Below are 21323 nucleotides of genomic sequence, written 5' to 3' on the forward strand. Positions count from 1 at the left end.
CAATTATATCGAAAAGATATTCACCTGCTGAAGTTTTGTGAAATGACTTAAAGCTGGTTACTACAGAAAAAAGAGCTGTTTATTATCACATCTAATGGCATAATTTCAGCACAGAAAGGTTACTTAGCTCAGTTTATCACCTCACCATATCAGCAAATCTTTTATTCCTTTCTCCCTTCTGTTTATCTCATTTCTCCTTAAAGAATCATTGTTAATTCACCTCAGCCACTCTGTGTTTCACTTGCTTACCACTTTCTGGGCAGACAAGATTTTCCTGAACTCCATCTTGGATTTATAAATGACTGCCTTATGTTGATGACACTAAGTAAATGACAGAAACAGGGATACCATGGATTTGTACCCACATTTTGCTAAATTTGATTTCAGTGCATTTGAGTTAGAGAGGATCATGTACTTTCTTCAAGTACAACTGTTTACCACATTAAGGTTTTTGCAAAACAATTTAGTCTTTGGAACAGTTGAGTTTTATTTTAATTCAGATGTACACATCTAGATTTATCAAAAATCCTTTATATTACTCTGATAGATGTGTAAGGGTGCAGCTGGAGCAGTTGCAGGCAGTGAACATCCTGACCAAGACGTGCTGGATATGTTTGGGACAGACAACCTAACCAAACTGAAGCGGTTGCAGGAGCGCTTTGTTGTGCCTCAAAGTATTGGGGGGCCGTGTCCCCCTCCAACTTTCTCTGGTTGCCAGCTGTTCTTCAAGGACTTCCTTGTCTGTGCGGGAAGGTTGGTTCTCATTTATCTTTATTAGCTTCTGCTCTGGGAATAGAAATTCATTGTGTTCAGTTCTTTGTAGAATATTATGCTGAACTCAGCTTCACTACTTCTTGTGGTAAAGCAATCCGTAAATTAAAATTCTGCATTTAAGGAATGAACATAAACTCTTCCATTCTACTGTTAATTCTCTGATTTGTGATTAATTCCTCTGTACTTGGTACCTTTAACATAATGAAATGTTCCTAAGGGACGTGAGCAAGACTCTGGCCGTTAGGTGATGTAAACAAAAGATTTGTAAAAGTGGTATGTTTGAAGATGTCTTGGTTAGATGGGCCAATGGGCCATAGACTGGCAGCATGAGTTTAATTTAGGTAAATATGAGGAGCTCAATTTGCAAAGGCAAATCAGAGCAGGACTTGTACTTAATGGTAAGATCCTGGGAAGATTGCTGAACAGTGAGACCTTGGGGTACAGGCTCATAGTTTCTTGAAAGTGGAGTCCTAGGTTGACAGGATAGTGAAGAAGGCATTTGGTATGCTTTCCTTTATTGGTCAGCGCATTGAATATAGGAGATGGGTGGTCATGTTGCAGCTGTACATGACTTTGGTTAGGCCGCTATTAGAATACTGTGTTCAGTTCTCGTCTCTCTGCTATAGGATGTTGTGAAACTTGAAGGGGTTCAGAAACAATGTACAAGGATATTGTCAGGGTTAAAGGGTTTGAGCAATAGGGAGAGGCTGAATAGGCTGGGGCTATTTTCCCTGGAGCGTTGGAAGCTGAGGGATGACCTAGTAGAGGATAATAAAATCATGAGGATGAATAGCCAAAACTAGAGGGCATAGATTTGAGGTGAGAGGGGAAAGATTTAAAAAGCACGCAAGGGTCAACTTTTTTTTTCAGAGGGTGGTGTGTATGGAATGAGCTGCCAAAGGAAGTGGTGGAGGCTGGTACAATTACAACATCTAAAAGGCATCTGGATGGGTATATGAATTTGAAGGGTTTGGAGGGATATGGGCCAAATGCTGGCAAATGGGGCTAGATTTATTTAGGATATCAGGTTGGCATTGACAAGTTGGACAGAATAGCCTGTTTCCCTGCTGTACAGCTCTATGACAGTAAGTATCTTAAAGGAAGAAAACAGTAAGGACTCTCAAATATGAGTAGGGAGGACATTTTGCAGTTCGCTGTCTGTGGATCTACTGTGTGTGGTGCTTGTGACCATACTTCTGGAAGGATGTTAATGCATTGGAAGCAGTTCAGAGAAGGTTTACTCAATCAATACGTGGAAGGAGCAGATTGCCTTAGGAGGGAAAAACTAGTCAGGCTAGATCTGTATTCTTTGGTGTTTCAAAGAAACATTGGTGACTTAGAGTTATGGAGATGTACAGCACGGAAACACACCCTTTGGTCCAATTTGTCCGTACTGACCAGATAACCTAATTTAGTCCTATTTTCCAGCACTTGGCCCATATCCCTCTAAACCCTTCCTATTCATATACCTATCCAGATGCCTTTTAAATGCTGCAGTTGTAGCAGCCTCCACCAGTTCCTCTGGCAGCTCATTCCATACATGTACCATCCTCTGCATGAAAAGGTCTCCCCTTGGGTCCCTTTTTATATCTTTCCCCTCTCACCCTAAACCTATGCCCTCTAGTTCTGGACTCCCCCAACCCAGGAAAAATACCTTGTCTTTTTTTACCCTAGTCATGCCCCTCATGATTTTATAAACCTCTATAAGGTCACCCCTCAGCCTTCGATGCTCCAGGGAAAGCAGTCCCAGCCTGACTTAATTAAAACATAAGATTCTGAGGGAACTTGACCAGGTGGATGTGGAAAAGATGTTTCTTGTGGGAAAATCTAGAACTAGGGGTCATAGTTTAAAAATAAGAGGTTGCCCATTTAAAACAAAGACGAGGAAACATTTTTTCCTCTGGGGTTCGAGTGTCTTTGGCATTCCATTTCTCAAAAGACAGTTGATGCAGAATCTTTAAATATTTTCAAGTAAATAGATTCTTGATTATTTGGATATTCAGGATGGTAGAGTTGAGGTTAAAATCAGATCAGCCGTGATCTTATTGAACAATGGAATTGGCGTACTCTTGTTCCTTGTTTGAATGTTCATATGAAATGAAGCATGGCAACCAATGGTAGAAAATTTAAAATTGGAGATGAACAAGAAGTCAAGATTAGAGGCTCAAGAAGATCTGAGGGTTGTGGGAGTGCAAGAGATTACATCCAAAGGGTGAGGCTGTGGAGGGATTTGTAAACTGATGAGAATTTTGAAATCAAGATTTGTCTTGATCGAGCACCAATGTCAGTCAGCTAGTAAAAGAGGAACAAATGAGTTGGGACATGGAGGACCTCAACTTTATGATGATTAAGATATTTTCTTTATTCTTTCCGAACAGTGGACATCACTGGCAAGGCCAGTATTTATTGCTTACTTCAGACAGCCTTTGTACTGATTGGCTCATTAGGTAGGTATTTAATGAGTTAAGTGTATTGCTGTTGGGACAATTGCTGATTGGAGTCACGTGTAGGCCAGAGCAGGTAAGGATGGCAGATTTCCTTTGGTAAAGAATGTTACTAAACCTGATTGGTTTTTATGATAGTTTTTTTTTGAGAGTGGTTATGTGGTTGACATTAGACTTTCCATATTTTTGTGGGAAGCCAGTAATGAGGGGTATATTGAATTTTTTCTGTATTTTTGACTTTGAAATCACAAGCTTTCGGAGTGTTGCTGCTTCATCAGATGAAATGAAGAGAAGAGCACAAGCACAGAATTTATAGGCAGAAATATCAAAAGATCATAGAAATAGTGTGAGCGGAGTGTCGACAGGCTAAGTAATAAGTCTCTGCAGGTGATCGAAAGTGTCAGATGGTGTGAGTAGTGTGTCAATAGCTAAGTAGAAAGTGATAACTGATAGTCCAATTAATTGTGGCAGAGAGATAATTATGAAAAATTAAAAATAATGTGCGGGGGACAAACCAAATGACTAGAATAACATGATAAGTATAAGAGTTACATGCTGAGGGACTAAACAAAGTAACAAGTAATCCAACTGTAAAACTTATTAAGGTAGAGCGATCATAACAAGGAAATGTCATTACCAACCCAAGGAAACCTAAACACGCAAATAGAAAGTAGGACGTAACACTGAAGGCTCATTGATGAAGTTACCTGGTATGGTGACGAAATGTCCGAAAACGAACTTCCAGCTCAGCAAGCAAGCTTACATCCAGAACCTCAACCTGAGCTACAAATCTTCTCAAAATTCGCTAAGATCAGAAGTTATCAAGGTGGTGGTATCAAAACAGGACAGTAAGGAAGATTTTACAAATACAGAATTGGTGGAGTTACATGTAGCGTGACATGGACACAAGAGATCAATGATCAATCTGGTGAGGTGAAACTTGTTGATATCATTGTGTAGTTGTTTCGGTGATACTTCGCCATGAGTCCAAAGGAAGAAAATGTCGTTGATATATCTGGTGGTATGGTGTTGGTTGGAGGTCCTGTGCAACAAAGAAGTATCGCTCGACCTTGTGCATGAAAATATTGGCTGATTGAGGTGCCATTTTGGTCCCCATGGTTATTCATTGTGTCTTGATGAAAAACTTGTCAAAAATGATGTTGTGATCAAAGGTGAAGCAGATGAGTTGTAGAATGGCATCTGGAAATTGGTGTTGAGTACTGAGACTGTTGCAGCTATGCTGTGGTCATGGGGGCTGCTGGAGTCGAGTGCCGAAATGTCCATTGTGATGAGAAATGGTCCTGGTTCAATTGGTCTGTGGGTGCTGAGTTTCTGTAAGAATTCTGTAGTGTCGCAACAGCTGGGGACTCTAAGGACTTGTGCCCGAAACGTCGATTTTGAAGCTACTTGGATGCTGCCTGAATTGCTGTGCTCTTCCAGCACCACTAATCCAGACTCTTCAGAATCAGTCTCATTCTTGGCATCTCCATCGAGATTGGACACCTTAGTACCTTATTCTACCGTAAGCCTCTCAATGCTGCACTCTCTAGCTTCCACCCTAAACGTTTTCAAGAAGCCATCCCCTACGGGCAAGCTCTGGGTATACATAGAATCTGCTCAACTGAGAAGGAACACAAAGCCTTAAAGATGCTGAAACATGCCCTCATGAGGATGGGATATAATGCTCAACTCATCGATCGCCAGTTCTGACATGTGATAGCAAAAAACTGCTATGACCTCCTCAGAAGACAGACACTGCACAGGACTGATCCTTCGTCATCCAGTGCTTCCCTAGAGTGGAGAAACTATACATGTTCTTAGCAGCCTTCATGTCATCAATGATGAACATTCAGCCAAGAACATCTGTACACCCCCTTTTCTGTCCTTCAAACAACTGCAAAACCTTAAACAGACCATCTTTTGCAGCAAACTACCTAGCCTCCAGGACGACATTGATTACAACACCACATAACTGCCATGGCAACCTCTGCAAGGCATGTCACGTGAGAACACCACCCACCACATGGCAGATACTCATGTAACTTGGCTAATGTTGTCTATCCCATATGCTGCAGGCAAGGGTGCCCTGAGGCATGGTATATTGGCAAGACCATGCAGTCACTACGACAGTGGATGGATGGATGGACATCGCAAAGCAATCGCCAGACTGGGATGTTCCCTCCCAGTCGGGGAACGCTTTAGCTGTCAAGGACATTCAGCCTCCGAACATCGGCTAATGCAGCCTTTTAGATACACGACAATGCAGCATGGCCAAACAGAAACTGATATCCAAGTTCTGTATCCATGAACACGGCCTCACCCATGACCTTGGATTCATACTATGCCACGTGTAACCCCACTACTTACGTATTTGTAAAATCTTTCTTAATGTCCTGTTTTGACTCAGTCATCTTGATAACTTATGATCACTTTACCTTAATTAGTTTGTACAGTTAGTTTTGAATTACTTGTTACTTTAGTTAGATCCTCAGTAATATGACTCTTGTACTTACCATGTTATTCCAGCCATTTGGTTTGTCTCCAGCACCACCTTATTTTTAAATTTTTGTAATTATCTCTTTGCCTCATTTAATTGGATTTATAAGTCATCTCTTCAATTGCTATTCAGATGTTGACACTCCACTCTCACCATTTGCATGATCTTTTGATCTCTCTGACTATCAATTCTGTGCCTGTGTGCTTCTCTTCACTTCACCTGATTAAGGAGCAGTGCTTAAAAGCTTGTGCTTCCAAATAATCCTGTTGGACTATATAACCTGGTGTTGTATGACTTCTGACCTTGTCCATCCCAGTCCAAACTGTTACCTCCATATCATGACTGGACTGAAATGACAAAAGGACTGTCTTTTTTAAAAAAAAAAGTGATGAAAATTTTTCCTTCACTTTTTAATGTCAAGTTACCTGGCATTCATTGTAAGCTCTGTTTACAGAGCTGTTTGTTCAAGCACTGGGAAAGGCTTAGTTGTGGATAAGCTTGGAGTCCAAGGGGTGTGTATGGATGGGGATGGAGCTGGCCACATAGCTGATTGATCTGGGGAACCTGTTGTCACTGACAAAAGTGCTCTGTGTAAGTATGTATAGTTTTATAAACAGGTTAGAGTTTGGACGAGTAATTGTATGGCGACAATTCATAAATATTTACTTGTGATTAGAATCTATTTATTTCTAATAACAATCATGCTTTCTGACAATCTGTGCCTAAAAGACAAAAGTTAGGAAGTTTGCATACTTCTACAAAATCTTTAATTTTTGTGACAGTTCTGGGAAGAGCAGGGCTTGGTTTTCAGCAAGCTACCCCAATGAGCTGTAACAGCAGTAGATGAGCTAAGACAGGGATGATGTTGAATCGTGTTATGGAGGTGCAAGTAAGCTATCTTAGCTTTTTTTTAAAAACTCATTTATAGGGTGAGGGTGTCACTGAATAGCCAGCATTTATTGGCCATCCCTAATTGCCCAGAGGGCAGATAAGGGTCAACAACATTGTGGGTCTGGAGTCACATGTGGGCCAGACCAGGTAAGGACAGCTGTTTTCTTCTCTAAAGGACATAAGTGAACCAGATGGGTTTTTCCAACAATCGACAATAGATTTCTGGTCGTCATAGACATTTGATTCCAGACTTTTATTGAATTCAAATTCCACCATCTGCCAAGGCAGGATTCAAACCCCAGAACGTTACTTGTGTCTCTGGGTTAAAAGAGTCCAACGATAATACCACTAAGCCATGTCTTCCCTACATTTCGTAAGTATGAGATTGGAAGCTCATTTCAAGATCATACAGCACTAAGATTGAAAAAGAGTGACTTAATCTCAAATATTAACCAGGCAGAGGGATGAAGTCAGAAGCTGATAATTGGAATTTAGATCAGGGACTGAAAAGAATGCCAACAGTCATCCCAGTATTTAATTGGAAGAAATATCTGCTCATCTGTTGAAGTGGAAAGGTGCAATGGTAATAGAACTCCCTCTGATTCTCTGCCAGACAACTCGAGACTGTGTTTTAGTTTTACCAGTTAATCATGTATATTCAGGGAAAAATAAACTTCTGTCAGGCGAAGGCATGATCTCCCCAGTTTGATTACAAACAAAGGCTTTGTACTTCATTGTGATGCACTTGAACAGAACAAACAAGGCAAGGGAGTAAGAAAAGGACCCTGATAAAACACCAAGGATCAAAGGTATACTGGTCCCTTAAGGCATCAGGACATGTGCATAAAGTGGTTAAGAAGGCATATGGTGTACTTGTGTTTGTTAGTCAAGGTATAGAATTTAAGTGCAGGGAGTTTATGCTAGAATTGTATAAAATGTTGGTTTGGCCACAGCTAGAGTATTGTATGCACTTTCTGGAATCCACATTGCATCCTCTCAAGGGTGGATAGCAAGAAGCTTTTTCCCCAGAGTGGCCATAGAACATAGAACAATACAGCACAGAACAGGCCCTTCGGCCCACGATGTTGTGCCGAACTTCTAACCTAGATTAAGCACCCATCCATGTACCTATCTAAATGCTGCTTAAAGGTCGCCAATGATTCTGACTCTACCACTCCCACGGGCAGCGCATTCCATGCCCCCACCACTCTCTGGGTAAAGAACCCACCCCTGACATCTCCCCTATACCTTCCACCCTTCACCTTAAATTTATGTCCCCTTGTAACACTCTGTTGTACCCGGGGAAAAAGTTTCTGACTGTCTACTCTATCTATTCCTCTGATCATCTTATAAACCTCTATCAAGTCACCCCTCATCCTTCGCCGTTCCAACGAGAAAAGGCCGAGAACTCTCAACCTATCCTCGTACGACCTATTCTCCATTCCAGGCAACATCCTGGTAAATCTTCTCTGCACCCTCTCCAAAGCTTCCACATCTTTCCTAAAGTGAGGTGACCAGAACTGCACACAGTACTCCAACTGTGGCCTAACCAAAGTCCTGTACAGCTGCAACATCACTTCACGACTTTTGAATTCAATCCCTCTGCTAATGAACGATAATACTCCATAGGCCTTCTTACAAACTCTATCCACCTGAGTGGCAACCTTCAAAGATCTATGTACATAGACCCCAAGATCCCTCTGTTCCTCCACCTGACTAAGAACCCTACCATTAACCCTGTATTCCGCATTCTTATTTGTTCTTCCAAAATGGACAACCTCACACTTGGCAGGGTTGAACTCCATCTGCCACTCCTCAGCCCAGCTCTGCATCATATCTAAGTCCCTCTGCAGCCGACAACAGCCCTCCTCACTGTCCACAACTCCACCTATCTTCGTATCATCTGCAAATTTACTGACCCACCCTTCGACTCCCTCCTCTAAGTCATTAATAAAAATTACAAACAGCAGAGGACCCAGAACTGATCCCTGCGGAACTCCACTTGTAACTGGGCTCCAGGCTGAATATTTACCATCTACCACCACTCTCTGCCTTCGACCGGTTAGCCAGTTTTCTATCCAATTGGCCAAATTTCCCTCTATCCCATGCCTCCTGACTTTCCGCATAAGCCTACCATGGGGAACCTTATCAAATGCCTTACTAAAATCCATGTACACTACATCCACTGCTCTACCCTCATCCACATGCTTGGTCACCTCCTCGAAGAATTCAATAAGACTTGTAAGGCAAGACCTACCCTTCACAAATCCGTGCTGGCTCTCCCTAATCAAGCAGTGTCTTTCCAGATACTCGTAAATCCTATCCCTCAGTACCCTTTCCATTACTTTGCCTACCACCGAAGTAAGACTAACTGGCCTGTAATTCCCGGGGTTATCCCTATTCCCTTTTTTGAACAGGGGCACAACATTCGCTACTCTCCAGTCCCCTGGTACCACCCCAGTTGCCAGTGAAGACGAGAAGATCATTGCCAACGGTACTGCAATTTCCTCTCTTGCTTCCCACATAATCCTAGGATATATCCCGTCAGGCCCGGGGGACTTGTCTATCCTCAAGTTGTTCAAAATGTCCAACACATCTTCCTTCCTAACAGGTATCTCTTCTAGCTTATCAGTCCGTTTCACACTCTCCTCTTCAACAATACGGTCCCTCTCGTTCGTAAATACTGAAGAGAAGTACTTGTTCAAGACCTCTCCTATCTCTTCCGACTCAATACACAGTCTCCCACCACTGTCCTTGATCGGACCTACCCTCGTTCTCGTCATTCTCAGGTTTCTCACATACGCATAGAATGCCTTGGGGTTATCCTTGATCCTATCCGCCAGGGATTTTTCATGCCCTCTCTTAGCTCTCCTAATCCCTTTCTTCAGGTCCCTTCTGGCTATCCTGTATCCCTCCACTGCTCTGTCTGAACCTTGTTTCCTCAACCTTATGTAAGCCTCCTTCTTCCTCTTTACTAGACATTCAACCTCCCTCGTCAACCAAGGCTCCCTCACACGACCATTTCTTTCCTGCCTGATCGGTACATACATATCAAGGACACGTCGTATCTGCTCCTTGAAAAAGTCCCACATTTCCTCCACATCCTTCCCTGACAGCCTATGCTCCCAACGTATGCTCCTTAAATCCTGTCTTACAGCATCGTAATTTCCCTTCCCCCAATTGTAAAAACTTCCTTGTTGTGCGCACCTATCTCTCTCCATAACCAAGGTGAAAGTCACAGAATAGTGGTCGCCATCACCAAAATGTTCACCCACTAACAAGCCCACCACTTGTCCCGGTTCATTACCGAGTACGAAATCCAATATGGCCTCCCCTCTGGTTGGACAATCTACATACTGCGTTAGAAAAGCTTCCTGGACACACTGCACAAACACCGCCCCATCCAATCTACTTGATCTAAAGAGCTTCCAATCAATATTTGGGAAGTTGAAGTCGCCCATGACTACGACCCTGTGGCTTCTGCACCTTTCCAAAATCTGTTTCCCAATCTGTTTCTCCACATCTCTGCTGCTATTGGGGGGCCTATAATAAACACCCAACAAGGTGACTGCACCTTTCCTATTTCTGACTTCAGCCCATACTACCTCCAGAGGCAGATCCCCCTCAAACTTCCTTTCTGCAGCCGTTATACCATTTCTAATTAACAATGCCACCCCCCCTCCTTTTTTACCACCCTCCCTAATCTTACTGAAACATCTGTAACCAGGAACCTCCAACAGCCATTCCTGTCCCTCATCTATCCATGTTTCCGTGATGGCCACAACATCGTAGTCCCAGGTACCGATCCACGCCTTAAGTTCACCCACCTTATTTCTGATACTCCTTGCATTGAAGTATACGCACTTGAGTCCATCTCTGTGTCCGCAAGTCGTCCCTGTCAGTGCTACCTTCTTCACAGCCTCCCTACAGTCTTGGACATCCTGACACACAGCTAGCTTACTTGCTGGACTACAAGTCCGGATCCCATCCCCCTGCCAAATTAGTTTAAACCCCCCCGAAGAGTGCTAGCAAACCTACCCCCCAGGATATTGGTGCCCTTCTGGTTCAGGTGCAACCCGTCCTGTTTATACAGGTCCCACCTTCCCCAGAATGCAGTCCAATTGTCCAAATATCTGAAGCCCTCCCTCCTACACCATCCTTGCAGCCACGTGTTCAACTGCACTCTCTCCCTATTCTTTGCCTCTCTGTCACGTGGCACCGGCAACAACCCAGAGATGACGACTCTGTCTGTCCTAGCTTTTAGCTTCCAGCCTAACTCCTTGAGCTCTTGAATGACCTCCCCACCCCTCTTCCTACCTATGTCGTTGGTGCCAATGTGTACCACGACTTCTGGCTGCACACCCTCCCCCTTAAGGATTCTGAAGACACGGTCCGAGACGTCTCGGACCCTAGCACCTGGGAGGCAACAAACCATCCGAGAGTCTCGCCCATGTCCACAGAACCGCCTGTCCGTCCCTCTAACTAGAGAGTCCCCTATAACTAGCGCTCTCCTCTTCTCCCCCTTTCCCACCCACTCAAATACTAATCACTTGCCTTCCCGCCCAGCTATGCGCTCCAACCTCACTTCCGCTGCCCGCTACAGGTAAGTAATTTTGAAACAAACTGTCTTACCTTAGCTGTAGTCTCCCGGGTTCGTTTTTCCTCGGCCGCTGCTCCCACTCAAATGACCGTTGGTGATTAAAGGGGGAGTATTTATACTCACCGTTCTCCTTCCCGGCTGCCCCTCTGTTTACCGTTACTTCCTCTGCTGCTCCCGCTCTTTTTGTGAAGAGAGAGAAAAAAAAAACCGCTGCCCGCTCCAGGTAAGTAATTTCGAAACAAACTGTCTTACCTTAGCTGTAGTCTCCCGGGTTCGTTTTTCCTCGGCTGCTGCTCCCACTCAAAAAGATCCCAAGTAATTGAGATGGCCACTCTGGGGAAAAAGCTTCTTGCTATCCACCCTGTCTATACCTAAAATGGGCAACACACCCAGTTACCTTCCTGCAGGAACTCAAGGATTTCTTTCTATTTCTCCTAAATTCAAGACTCTCTTCTAAATATACTGCTAGATGTCACGATCCCTTTCTAGTGTTCACATTTGGCCTGTCGCCACTGTTGATATATTTTAATGGATTTGATATCGCAGTCTGGCGTAAAGTAACATCCGTTCTCTTGTGAAGCAGTGTACTCTCAGTAAGTAAATGTAACCTGTCTCTTTCTGCAACTGGCACTTGATGTACTGAAAGGACTGATTTCATTCTTTTCTCTCATAGCCATCAGTTAAATCAGCACTTGTCAGATACGCTTTGCCAGCAAATTTTGGAACTGGACAGCATTGCGATTCTGAGCCATGGGTGCTCAGAATGTGAAGGGGATGTGGATGAACAGGTAAAGCATTGATAATTTTGTTAATTTTGAAGTGAGTGATCCACCAATCAATCTTCTTGATAAGGATTGCTCTGCTGTACTTGCGCATTCAAATCATGGTGCATAATTCATAAATTGCTTTTAAAGTGGTAAATACATCAATTCTCTTCTTAAACTGGGAGGAATGAGCCTGGCAGTGAGATATTTATTCTGCTAAGTCGCTGCATACTTTCTATCATGATGAGCGATTTACACTCTCAACGTTTACTTCTGTGTGCTTATGGATGAGTATTTATCTGGCTAAAGTAGTAATGCAAAATATGTGATTAATGCAGGAGACTTTTACTGTGGAAAATGGCATAGTAAAGACAAAATTGATCTTAGCTTGGTCACTGAAAATTGGTTGAAGGTGCTTTGTTTTATTTCTGTGGTTTCAATATGATGGTTGTATTACAAATGTAAATAGAACAAAGAGGATTACAGCACAGGAACAGGCTCTTCGGTCATCCTTGCCTGTGCCAATCCGGATCCTCAATCTAAACCTGTCGCCTATTTTCTAAAGAGTCTGTATCCCTCTTCTCCAAACCCATGTATCTATCTAAACACATCTTAAATGATGCTATCGTGTCTGTCGCCTCCACCTCTGCTGGCAATGTGTTCCAGGCGCCCAACACCCTCTACGTAAAGAACTTTCCATGCATGTCTCCCCTAAACTTTTCCCTTCTCACTTTGAACCTAAGTAATTGAGACCCCTACTCTGGGAATATTATTTTAATAATATTTTGGAAATACCCAAGCACTGGCTGTAGCATCCCTGACTCTACATCCTCCTTCACTTTCTCCATTAAGCTGTAAAACTGTCCTCACTTGTAATGAAAATATGGGAGTTGCTGATTTAAGACAGAGATTGATGATATTTCTTTCTGAGGGTAATGAATTCTTGACCACAGAGGGCTGTTAAGGCCAGGTCATTGAATATATTCCAGTCAGAGATTTTTAATCAGTAAGAGAATCAGGGTTATGGGCAAAGACAAGAAGGTGAAGTAGGAAAGATCAGATCAGCCTTGATTCCATTGAAAGGTGTAACCGACTTGAGTTGAATGGCCTACTTGCACTCTTATGTCTTATGTCTTATGCACTCTTATGGAAAATGATCAGAAATATATTCTAGCAGGATATGAAGTGGTAGAATGGGTGGATGTAAACAAGATGGAATTCAACTTGGATCAGTAGTGGTAGGAAGAGTGAATAGAAACAATATAAGCTAAATGGGATAATTTTGAAATGTTTTACGGCGGTTAGTGGAGGCAGAAGAGAGATAGAGACCTCAGTGTTTGTGCATAAGTATCTGAAGCTGACAGGGCAAAACAATTAATAAAACATATGGAATTATAAATAGGTGGCTTTATTACTGAGGCAGTGTGAAAAAGCATGGAAGGTATGCTAAACTATACTGATGTGGGCCCGGCTGGCATTTTGATTATGTCCAATTTTGTGAAGGCCGCAAAGGCTTTTGAGAGAAGAAATTTGTCTGAATACTTCCAGATTTGAGGGATAACAGTTATGTGGATAGATGAGAGAAGCTAGGATTATTGAGAAAAGACTGGAAGGTAATTTGATTAGAAATTCTTAATTCTTTTAATAAAGTTTAAATAAAGTAGATAATGCTAAACTATTTCCAGTGTCTGAAAGAGCGATAACCAGAGCTCGCTCATTTAAGGTGATTGTCAACACGACTCTAGGCAAGATGAAAAATGAGTGGTTTGAGTTTGGAGTACATTATCCGATTGTTCTGATGTATACAGATTCAATAGTAACTTTTAAAAACTAACTAGGAGAGCAAGGAGGTGAGACCAACTGATTCTTCCTTGAAAGAATAAGCCATTTGTCTTCCTAATTAATTGCTGTGGGTGCATGCTAACTTTGTGTTCCTTTTATGTATGCATTTAAAAGTTTCACACCTTTTTAAAAAGGCTTTTCTCTTTTAGAAGAGAATGAGCTACGGTTCCCCACATTGTACTTCATCTTTACCGTGTTACTTATGCTGTTTGTATCTCTTTGCAGCCTTCTAATATCCACTCAGCTTGCACTGCTCCCTAGTTTGTATCATCTATAAATTTTGAAACAATACTCTCGATCTCTGCCCCATAAGTAATTCATGTATATTCTAAGTAGCTGCGGTCTCAGCAATATTTTAGCCACTGAGTGCTTCTGGCCCATCAACCAGTCCTTCAGTTGTGCTAATATATTAAACCCACCCTTACACCACATGCACTTTTTATGCTTGTTAACCTTTTGTGTGAAACATTATTGAATATCTTTTGAAAAACTTCCTACATATACTGGCTGCCTTTTTATCTAGCTAAATTTTTACATTCTCAAAATAAATTTGTCAGACACTAATTTCCTTTCCTAAAACAATTATTTAATTGTTAAAATTTCAGATTTGAGTATTTTTCTAACAGTTGATGTCAAACCAACTGCCCTGTAGTTCCTTATTTTCTCTCATTCCTTCGTGGAAAAAGTGTTATATTTGTTAAGCTTAAATCTTTGGGAACTGATCATCAATCCAGCAAAATCGGAAAACACAACCACAGCAGTAAAATATCATAAAGGAATAAAATGGAGAAAATAACATATATACCACTTATGAAATGATAGGGAAATCAAAATTATTATAAATAGGTATAATGAGGTGCACATGAAAGCCTTAAGTTGAGGCTCTGTGACTTTGTTCATCCTTTCTCCTTACCAAGCATGGGCAATTAGTTTTTCTGATAGTAGCAAGGCAGTCGAAAGGGGACAGTGACATGAAGATGTTAAATATTTTGTTTCTTGAGGCAGAGTGTTTGCTTTGGTATCTTGTTCTCAATGATATATCAGCAACTTTCCTTGAAACAGTTTCTTTTTTTATTCTGTTAATCTTAGGATGAAAAGGAACATTTTGCTTCAGTCTTGATGACAACAAGACTCCTGGCTAAGTTTCTTGGATTCCTTGCCTTCTTCCCTTATCGTACAGATGAGCGACCCGCAAAAGACATGCAAGAGGCAGCTCTCTCCCTGAGGAACAAGGTGCATACTTGCCGTAATTTTCGTATTTCCTATAGATATCCATCTGAAAGCATACGTTGTGTTGATTGTAACTTGTCTGGTCACATTGAGCTAATTTTATAAAACTTAACCATTATCATCGAATTCTTGAAACACCTTTTCCCTTTTCCATCTCCTTTGCAAACTTCAGATTCTCCTTTTTTTCCGTAAAAACTAAACACATTCTGAGGTTGCATAAATAATAATTGAGAGAGAAAAACAAATTACCCAAATAGATAATGTTGGAATGAAAGATAAGGAAGGTTAAGGATTTCTCAATCCGTTCAGCAGAGCTGTTTTCACCAGTATGTTTTCTGCCCATAACTAGAAAATTGCTGGGGAATGAGGTCGACCAAATGTCTGTAGGGGTACACATTGATTAGTTAGATTAGTGTTGGAAAAGAGCAAGGAACAATCTCATAACTTTTAAATTGGAAGAGGATTCATTTTAGTGTGATAAGCAAGATAAAGATCAGGGCAAAGTAGAGCCACAGCCTGGCAGGGAAAACGGTAAAGGGAGAATAGGCGAAGATCTTTAAGTAAGGTGGAGATTGGAAGGGGGAAAATGTTTTTCACAAATTCGATGAGCATGGTTTAAGTTTATAAAATTAACACAAAGGACCAGACAGATAAAAGTGCTTTAGGTACAGACTAGGAACATTCTAGCAAAGGTAAAAGCAGTCTCCTTCAATGGCAAGAGAGATAGGGGTTATGATGGATATCAGATGAATTCTTCACATGAGAGCCAAGTCAATACAAGGGGTTGAGAGGAGAGGTGAAGGGGAAAGTAAGACTGATAAAGACAGAATGTGAGAATGGCAGTTAACATAAAATGTAACTGAAAATCATCAACCATTGCTTCACTTCAGCGGGAGCAACAGGAATGTTGAATACTGGGCTAATGGTAAAATTCTTGGTGGTGTAGATGAGCAGAGAGATCTTAGTGTCCATATACATAGATCCCTGAAAGTTGTCACCCAGGTTGTTAAGAAGGCATACCCATATTGGTTTTTATTAATAAAGGGATTGAATTTCAGAGCCACGAGATCATGTTGCAGCTGTATAAAACTCTGGTGCGGCTGCACTTGGAGAGTATTGTGTACAGTTCTGGTCACTGCATTATAAGAAGGATATGGAAGCTTTGGAAAGGGTTCAGAGGAGATTTACGAGGATGTCGCCTGGTATGGAGGGAACGTCTTACAAGGAAAGGCTGAGGGACTTGAGAAGGTTGAGAGGTGACTCAATTGAGACGTAAAAGATAATCAGAAGGTTAGATAGGTTGGACAGTGAGAGCCTTTTTCCTTGGATGGTGATGGCTAGCGTGAGGGGACATAGCTTTAAATTGAGAGGTGATAGATAGAGGACAGATGTCAGAGATACTTTCTCTACTCCAAGAGTGGGAGGAGCGTGGAACACACTGCCTGCAATAATAGTAGACTCGCGAACTTTAAGGGCATTTAAATGGTCATTGGATAGTCATATGGATGAAAATGGAAATGTATAGGTAAATGGGCGGCATGGTGGCACAGTGGTTAGTACTGTTGCCTCACAGCACCAGAGACCCAGGTTCAATTCCCGCCTCAGGAGTTTGGAGTTTGCACATTCTCCCCGTGTCTGCGTGGGTTTCCTCTGGGTGCTCTGGTTTCCTCCCACAGTCCAAAAATGTGCGGGTTAGGTGAATTGGCCATGCTAAATTACCCGTAGTGTTAGGTGAAGGGGTAAATGTAGGGGAATGGGTCTGGGTGGGTTGCGCTTCGGCAGCTCGGTGTGGACTTGTTGGGTCGAAGGGCCTGTTTGCACACTGTAAGTAATCTAATCTAATCTAAGATGGGCTTCAAATTGGTTTCACAGGTTGGCACAACAAGTGGCTGTACTGTGCTGTTATGTTCTATGTAATGCATATAAAGCTAGTAATGAGAGGTAGTGGGTCCTGTTAGAGGAAAATAAAGTGTTGTATGCTTAGAGATGCAGGACAAAGCGAGAATATTTGATATCAGTATTTACTAAGGAGGAAGGATCTGACATTATCATTAGAAACAGAGATAGTGGTAGAAATATACAGTGTCAAAATTGAAAGTACTAAAAAATCAGCTGGTCTTTAGAGTGGATAAGTCACCTGATCCCACTGGTCTGCCAGCTAAGAGAAATGGGAGTGGAGATAACCAAAGGCTTTATTGTAGTCTTGCAGCTTTCCCTTGATAGGGGTGATATAGGTGGTGCTTCAGAGGAGTAAAGAATTGTAAATATGTGGTTTGTGATCAGCTACTAGGAACTACATGCCAATTCGTCTAACGTGGTAAGATTTTGGAATCCATAATTTCGGAAAAAGCAACAAGCACTTGGCGTTAATTAAGGAGGGTCAGTTCACATTTCTAAAAGGCAGATTGTACTTGAGTAGTTACATTTTTTGATGAAATAACCAAGAATGTTGATGGAGGGAATGCAGTTCATGGAGCCTGTAAAGTTGCCATAGTCCCAGAAGACCATAGAGCTGCTCTTTTATTACACATAATTGGTGATTGGCTTAAGCTGAGGGTCACCACGCCTCTAGCAAGGTTGAGAACATGGCATCTTCATGGTACCAGTTGCAGTTGGCATCACTGTGCATCACAAACTAGCTGTTCAGTCAAATGAGCTAACCAATCTTCATGGTATAGTCATGTAATCATTTGACATGGCACTATATAGAAAACTGATCAGTAAAATTGAAGCTTATGGAATGAGGAGAGCATTTGTCAGAGTCCAGTCTGATAAAATAAAATTGGCTTAAGGACACCACAGATCATAGAGGTGTGGTTTGCCCAAGGTCAGTTCTGAGACCGCTGCATTGTTTCTTACACTACAGAGTAAAACTTCAAAATGTGCTGATCTTACCAAATTTGGAATGGTGAGCAGTAAAAATGATGCAAACTGCCTCCAATGGAATGTTGAAAGGAAGAATGGGGAGACATGGCAAATGGAATTTAATGTAGCGAACTGTAGTGTGATTATTTTGGCAGAATGCTCAGGAACAGAGAAACTGGGGCCAAATGCATGATTATTATTTAAAGGTGCCACAATGTAATCAGAGAGTGGTTAGCAATGTAAATGGGGTCTTTGGCTTGTGTACAAAAGCAGGGAAGCTCTACTTTATAAAGTTCTGCTTAGGTCACAACTATATCCATTTCTAGCTACTGTGCTTAAGAAGAATGTGAAGGTCCTGGATAGAATGGGGAGGAGATTTGCCAAAACAGTTCAAGGAGCGGGGGCATTTAGTTGCAAAGTTAAGTTAAAAGGACTTGGGTTGTTCTCCTTGGAGTAAAGGAGTTTGAAAGGAGATTTGAAAGATGTGTACAAGATTATGACAGTCTTAGAATAGGTAGACACTTCAACTAATGATACAAGGAGCAGGAGTCAATGATTTAAGGTTTTGGGCAAAAGATGCAGGCAGAATCTGAGGAAGAGATTTTCAACACGCAACCTGGAACACACTGTCCATGAGAATGGAAAGAATGAAGTCCAAGGGAAATTGAACCTGCACTTAGAAATAAACTTGCAGGGGGATGAGTAGTGGGTATTGAACTGATTGGATTAATCTGTGGGAACCACAATATTGACAGCTAAATAGTTGTCTTTTGTGCTAACTGTGATTAAATGCTGACCATCTGAAATAAAAATGGGGACTCTGGCAATATTTGATTATGTGTATAGAACTAGGGTAAATAGAAATATTCAGCGAAAGTGAGGACTGCAGATGCTGGAGATCAGAGTCGAGAATGTGGTGGTGGAAAAGCACAGCAAGTCAGGGCAGCATCCAAGGAGCAGGAGAATCGACCTTTCGGGCATAAGCCCTTCAACAGGAATGAGACTTGTGGGCCAGAGAGGCTGAGAGATAAATGGAACAGGGGTGGGGCTGGAGGGAAGGTAGCTAGGAATATGATGGGTAGATGAAGGTGCAGGTGGAAGTGATAGGTTGGAGGGGAGGGTGGAGCGGATGGGTGGGAAGGAAGATGGACAGGTAGGACCGGTCAAGGGGGTGGTGATTTGTTGGAGGATTGGGGTGGGCTTAAGGTAGTGGGAGGGGAAATGAGGAAACTGGTGAAACCCACATTGATCCCGTGTGGTGCAGGGTCTCAAGGTAGAAGATGGGGCGTTCTTCCTCCGGGTATCAGGTGGTAAGGGTTTGTCGATCGAGGTGGCCCATTACCTGCATGTCCTTGATGGAGTGGGTGGGAGGATTTAAACCCCATGGGGCGGTGGGGTTTTTAATCGAAACGTTCCTTTTGAATAGAAATAGAAACATTTGTTTCGAATGATGGGGGAATTATTTTTGTTTTTTACACTTTATTTTTGTTCTGTGTTAACTCTGTTAATATCTTAATCCAGACTGAGCTGATTATGCCTCTGTGAACTACCTTTGAATGCTTATCTATAAAAATGCAGGTTGACTATCATAACAGCTGAGGAATCTAATCAGGAAGTACTTGAGTAAGTTATGAAGGGATGGCTCCTCTGAATCCCTAGATTCATCTATCGTCTTCAGAAAAGCTTCGAGATGAAACCTCAGTAGCATTGTCCTATTGCATCTTGTGACAAAGTAAGTGTGTTCAACATCAGTCGCAACATTTGCTGATCTACCTTTTTGTCTTTACCTGCTTAGAGTCCACCTGTTCTGGATGTACACAGATTACTGAGAAAGTCGATTGAAAATCAACGCATCATTTTCACTGTGCCTTGGGTGGTTGAGTTTCTTAGTATGGTGGATTATGTGGCACCATTCCTTGATTATTACCATAGTGCGTTTACCCTCTTATTGCAAATATACAGGTGAGTGTCAGGAGATGTTAGCAATACAGAATTTTGTTTCACCTGCCCCCAGCACCCCACCAATTTCTCTTTTTATTATTTCTGATTGATGGTGTAACAGTATACTGTTATATTCAAATCTCGGGCCACTTCAAATAAAAGGTTAACAACTTGGGTTTCTACGGTGCCTTTCAAGACAAGTTTTTGACAGCAAATGGAGTATTTTAGAAATGTAGTCAATTTTGTAATATAGGAAATACACAAAGTTGCTTCTTGGTCAGGCAGGATTAAGTCACATTAAGATAGAATAAAGAAAGGTGACAAATTGAGCTCTTCAGCTTCGACAGTAGATGACTTTAAAGAAGTATGAGAAGTATTAAGATCGTAATTAGAGCATTATTTTGACATATTCAAGGTTACAAGGATGGGATGTTGTGCTGTGCTGAGATAAAGCTATTTGTTGGGAGAACGTCAAGGTAACAACAGTTTGGAATGTCTCTGGAAAGGAGGTGGAAACCTGAGATTCATTCAAGAATGTATTCAGTGAAATTATGTGCTGTTTTTATTTGAAGCTTGATTGAAAGAGGTCCAACTTTTGATTAGGGATAGGAATACGTTGTTACTTCTTGAAGTCTCTTGAGCCAGAATCACATGGGTGTTTCTTTAAAGGAATTTTTTTTAATAGCAGAAGAAATAGAAGGCAGAAAAGACCATCTGCCCCTTTAAAAACCTGCTCCACCATTCATGATGGTCCACTCCACTTTCCTGCCTGTTCCTCATGACTGGTAATTCTCTGAGAGACTGAAGATCTGTCTTTCTCAGCCTTAAATATGTTTAATAATGCTCTGAGGTAGAGCGTTCCAAAGATTGACAATCCTTTGAGTGAAGAGGTTTCTCCTCATCTTGGTCCTAATTGAACAGCCATTTGGAAATTATGGACTCCTGGATACATATGCCAGCCAGGTAAAACAACTTTTCAGTATCTGTTCTTTCTGGTCTCTTGAAAATATTGAATTGTTCAATAAATTCAATTCTCATGCTTCTACAGGCCTAGATTTTTAAAATTTCTATCATAGAATCCGGATGCTGCTAGCTTGACGAGTATTTATAGGCCATCTCTAATTACCGTTGAGAAGGTGTTTGATTTGATTAGATTAGATTACTTACAGTGTGGAAACAGGCCCTTCGGCCCAACAAGTCCACACCGCCCCGCCGAAGCGCAACCCACCCATACCCCTACATCTACATCTACATCTACCCCTTACCTAACACTACGGGCAATTTAGCATGGCCAATTCACCTGACCTGCACATCTTTGGACTGTGGGAGGAAACCGGAGCACCCGGAGGAAACCCACGCAGACACTGGGAGAATGTGTAAACTCCACACAGTCTGTCCCCTGAGGCGGGAATTGAACCCGGGTCTCTGGCGCTGCGAGGCAGCAGTGCTAACCACTGTGCCACCGTGTTGCTGAG

The 21323-nt window shown here is 42.0% G+C and overlaps 1 protein-coding gene across 1 annotated transcript in view; it reads left to right on the plus strand.

Annotated features, from left to right (window-relative positions):
• The window catches only part of cdan1 (codanin 1), a gene marked incomplete at its 5' end in the record, with an annotated part of 113487 nt that overhangs the window by 35765 nt on the left and 56399 nt on the right, over positions 1-21323 (plus strand). Inside the window, 4 exons of the mRNA XM_072567915.1 lie at positions 548-753; positions 11880-11994; positions 14902-15045; positions 19703-19869. Of these exons, the coding sequence (XP_072424016.1) occupies positions 548-753; positions 11880-11994; positions 14902-15045; positions 19703-19869 (632 nt within the window). The remainder of the gene's footprint in view (positions 1-547; positions 754-11879; positions 11995-14901; positions 15046-19702; positions 19870-21323) is intronic.

The sequence above is a fragment of the Chiloscyllium punctatum genome, chromosome 4 (assembly GCF_047496795.1).
Source record: "Chiloscyllium punctatum isolate Juve2018m chromosome 4, sChiPun1.3, whole genome shotgun sequence".
In the NCBI taxonomy this organism is placed as follows: domain Eukaryota; kingdom Metazoa; phylum Chordata; class Chondrichthyes; order Orectolobiformes; family Hemiscylliidae; genus Chiloscyllium; species Chiloscyllium punctatum.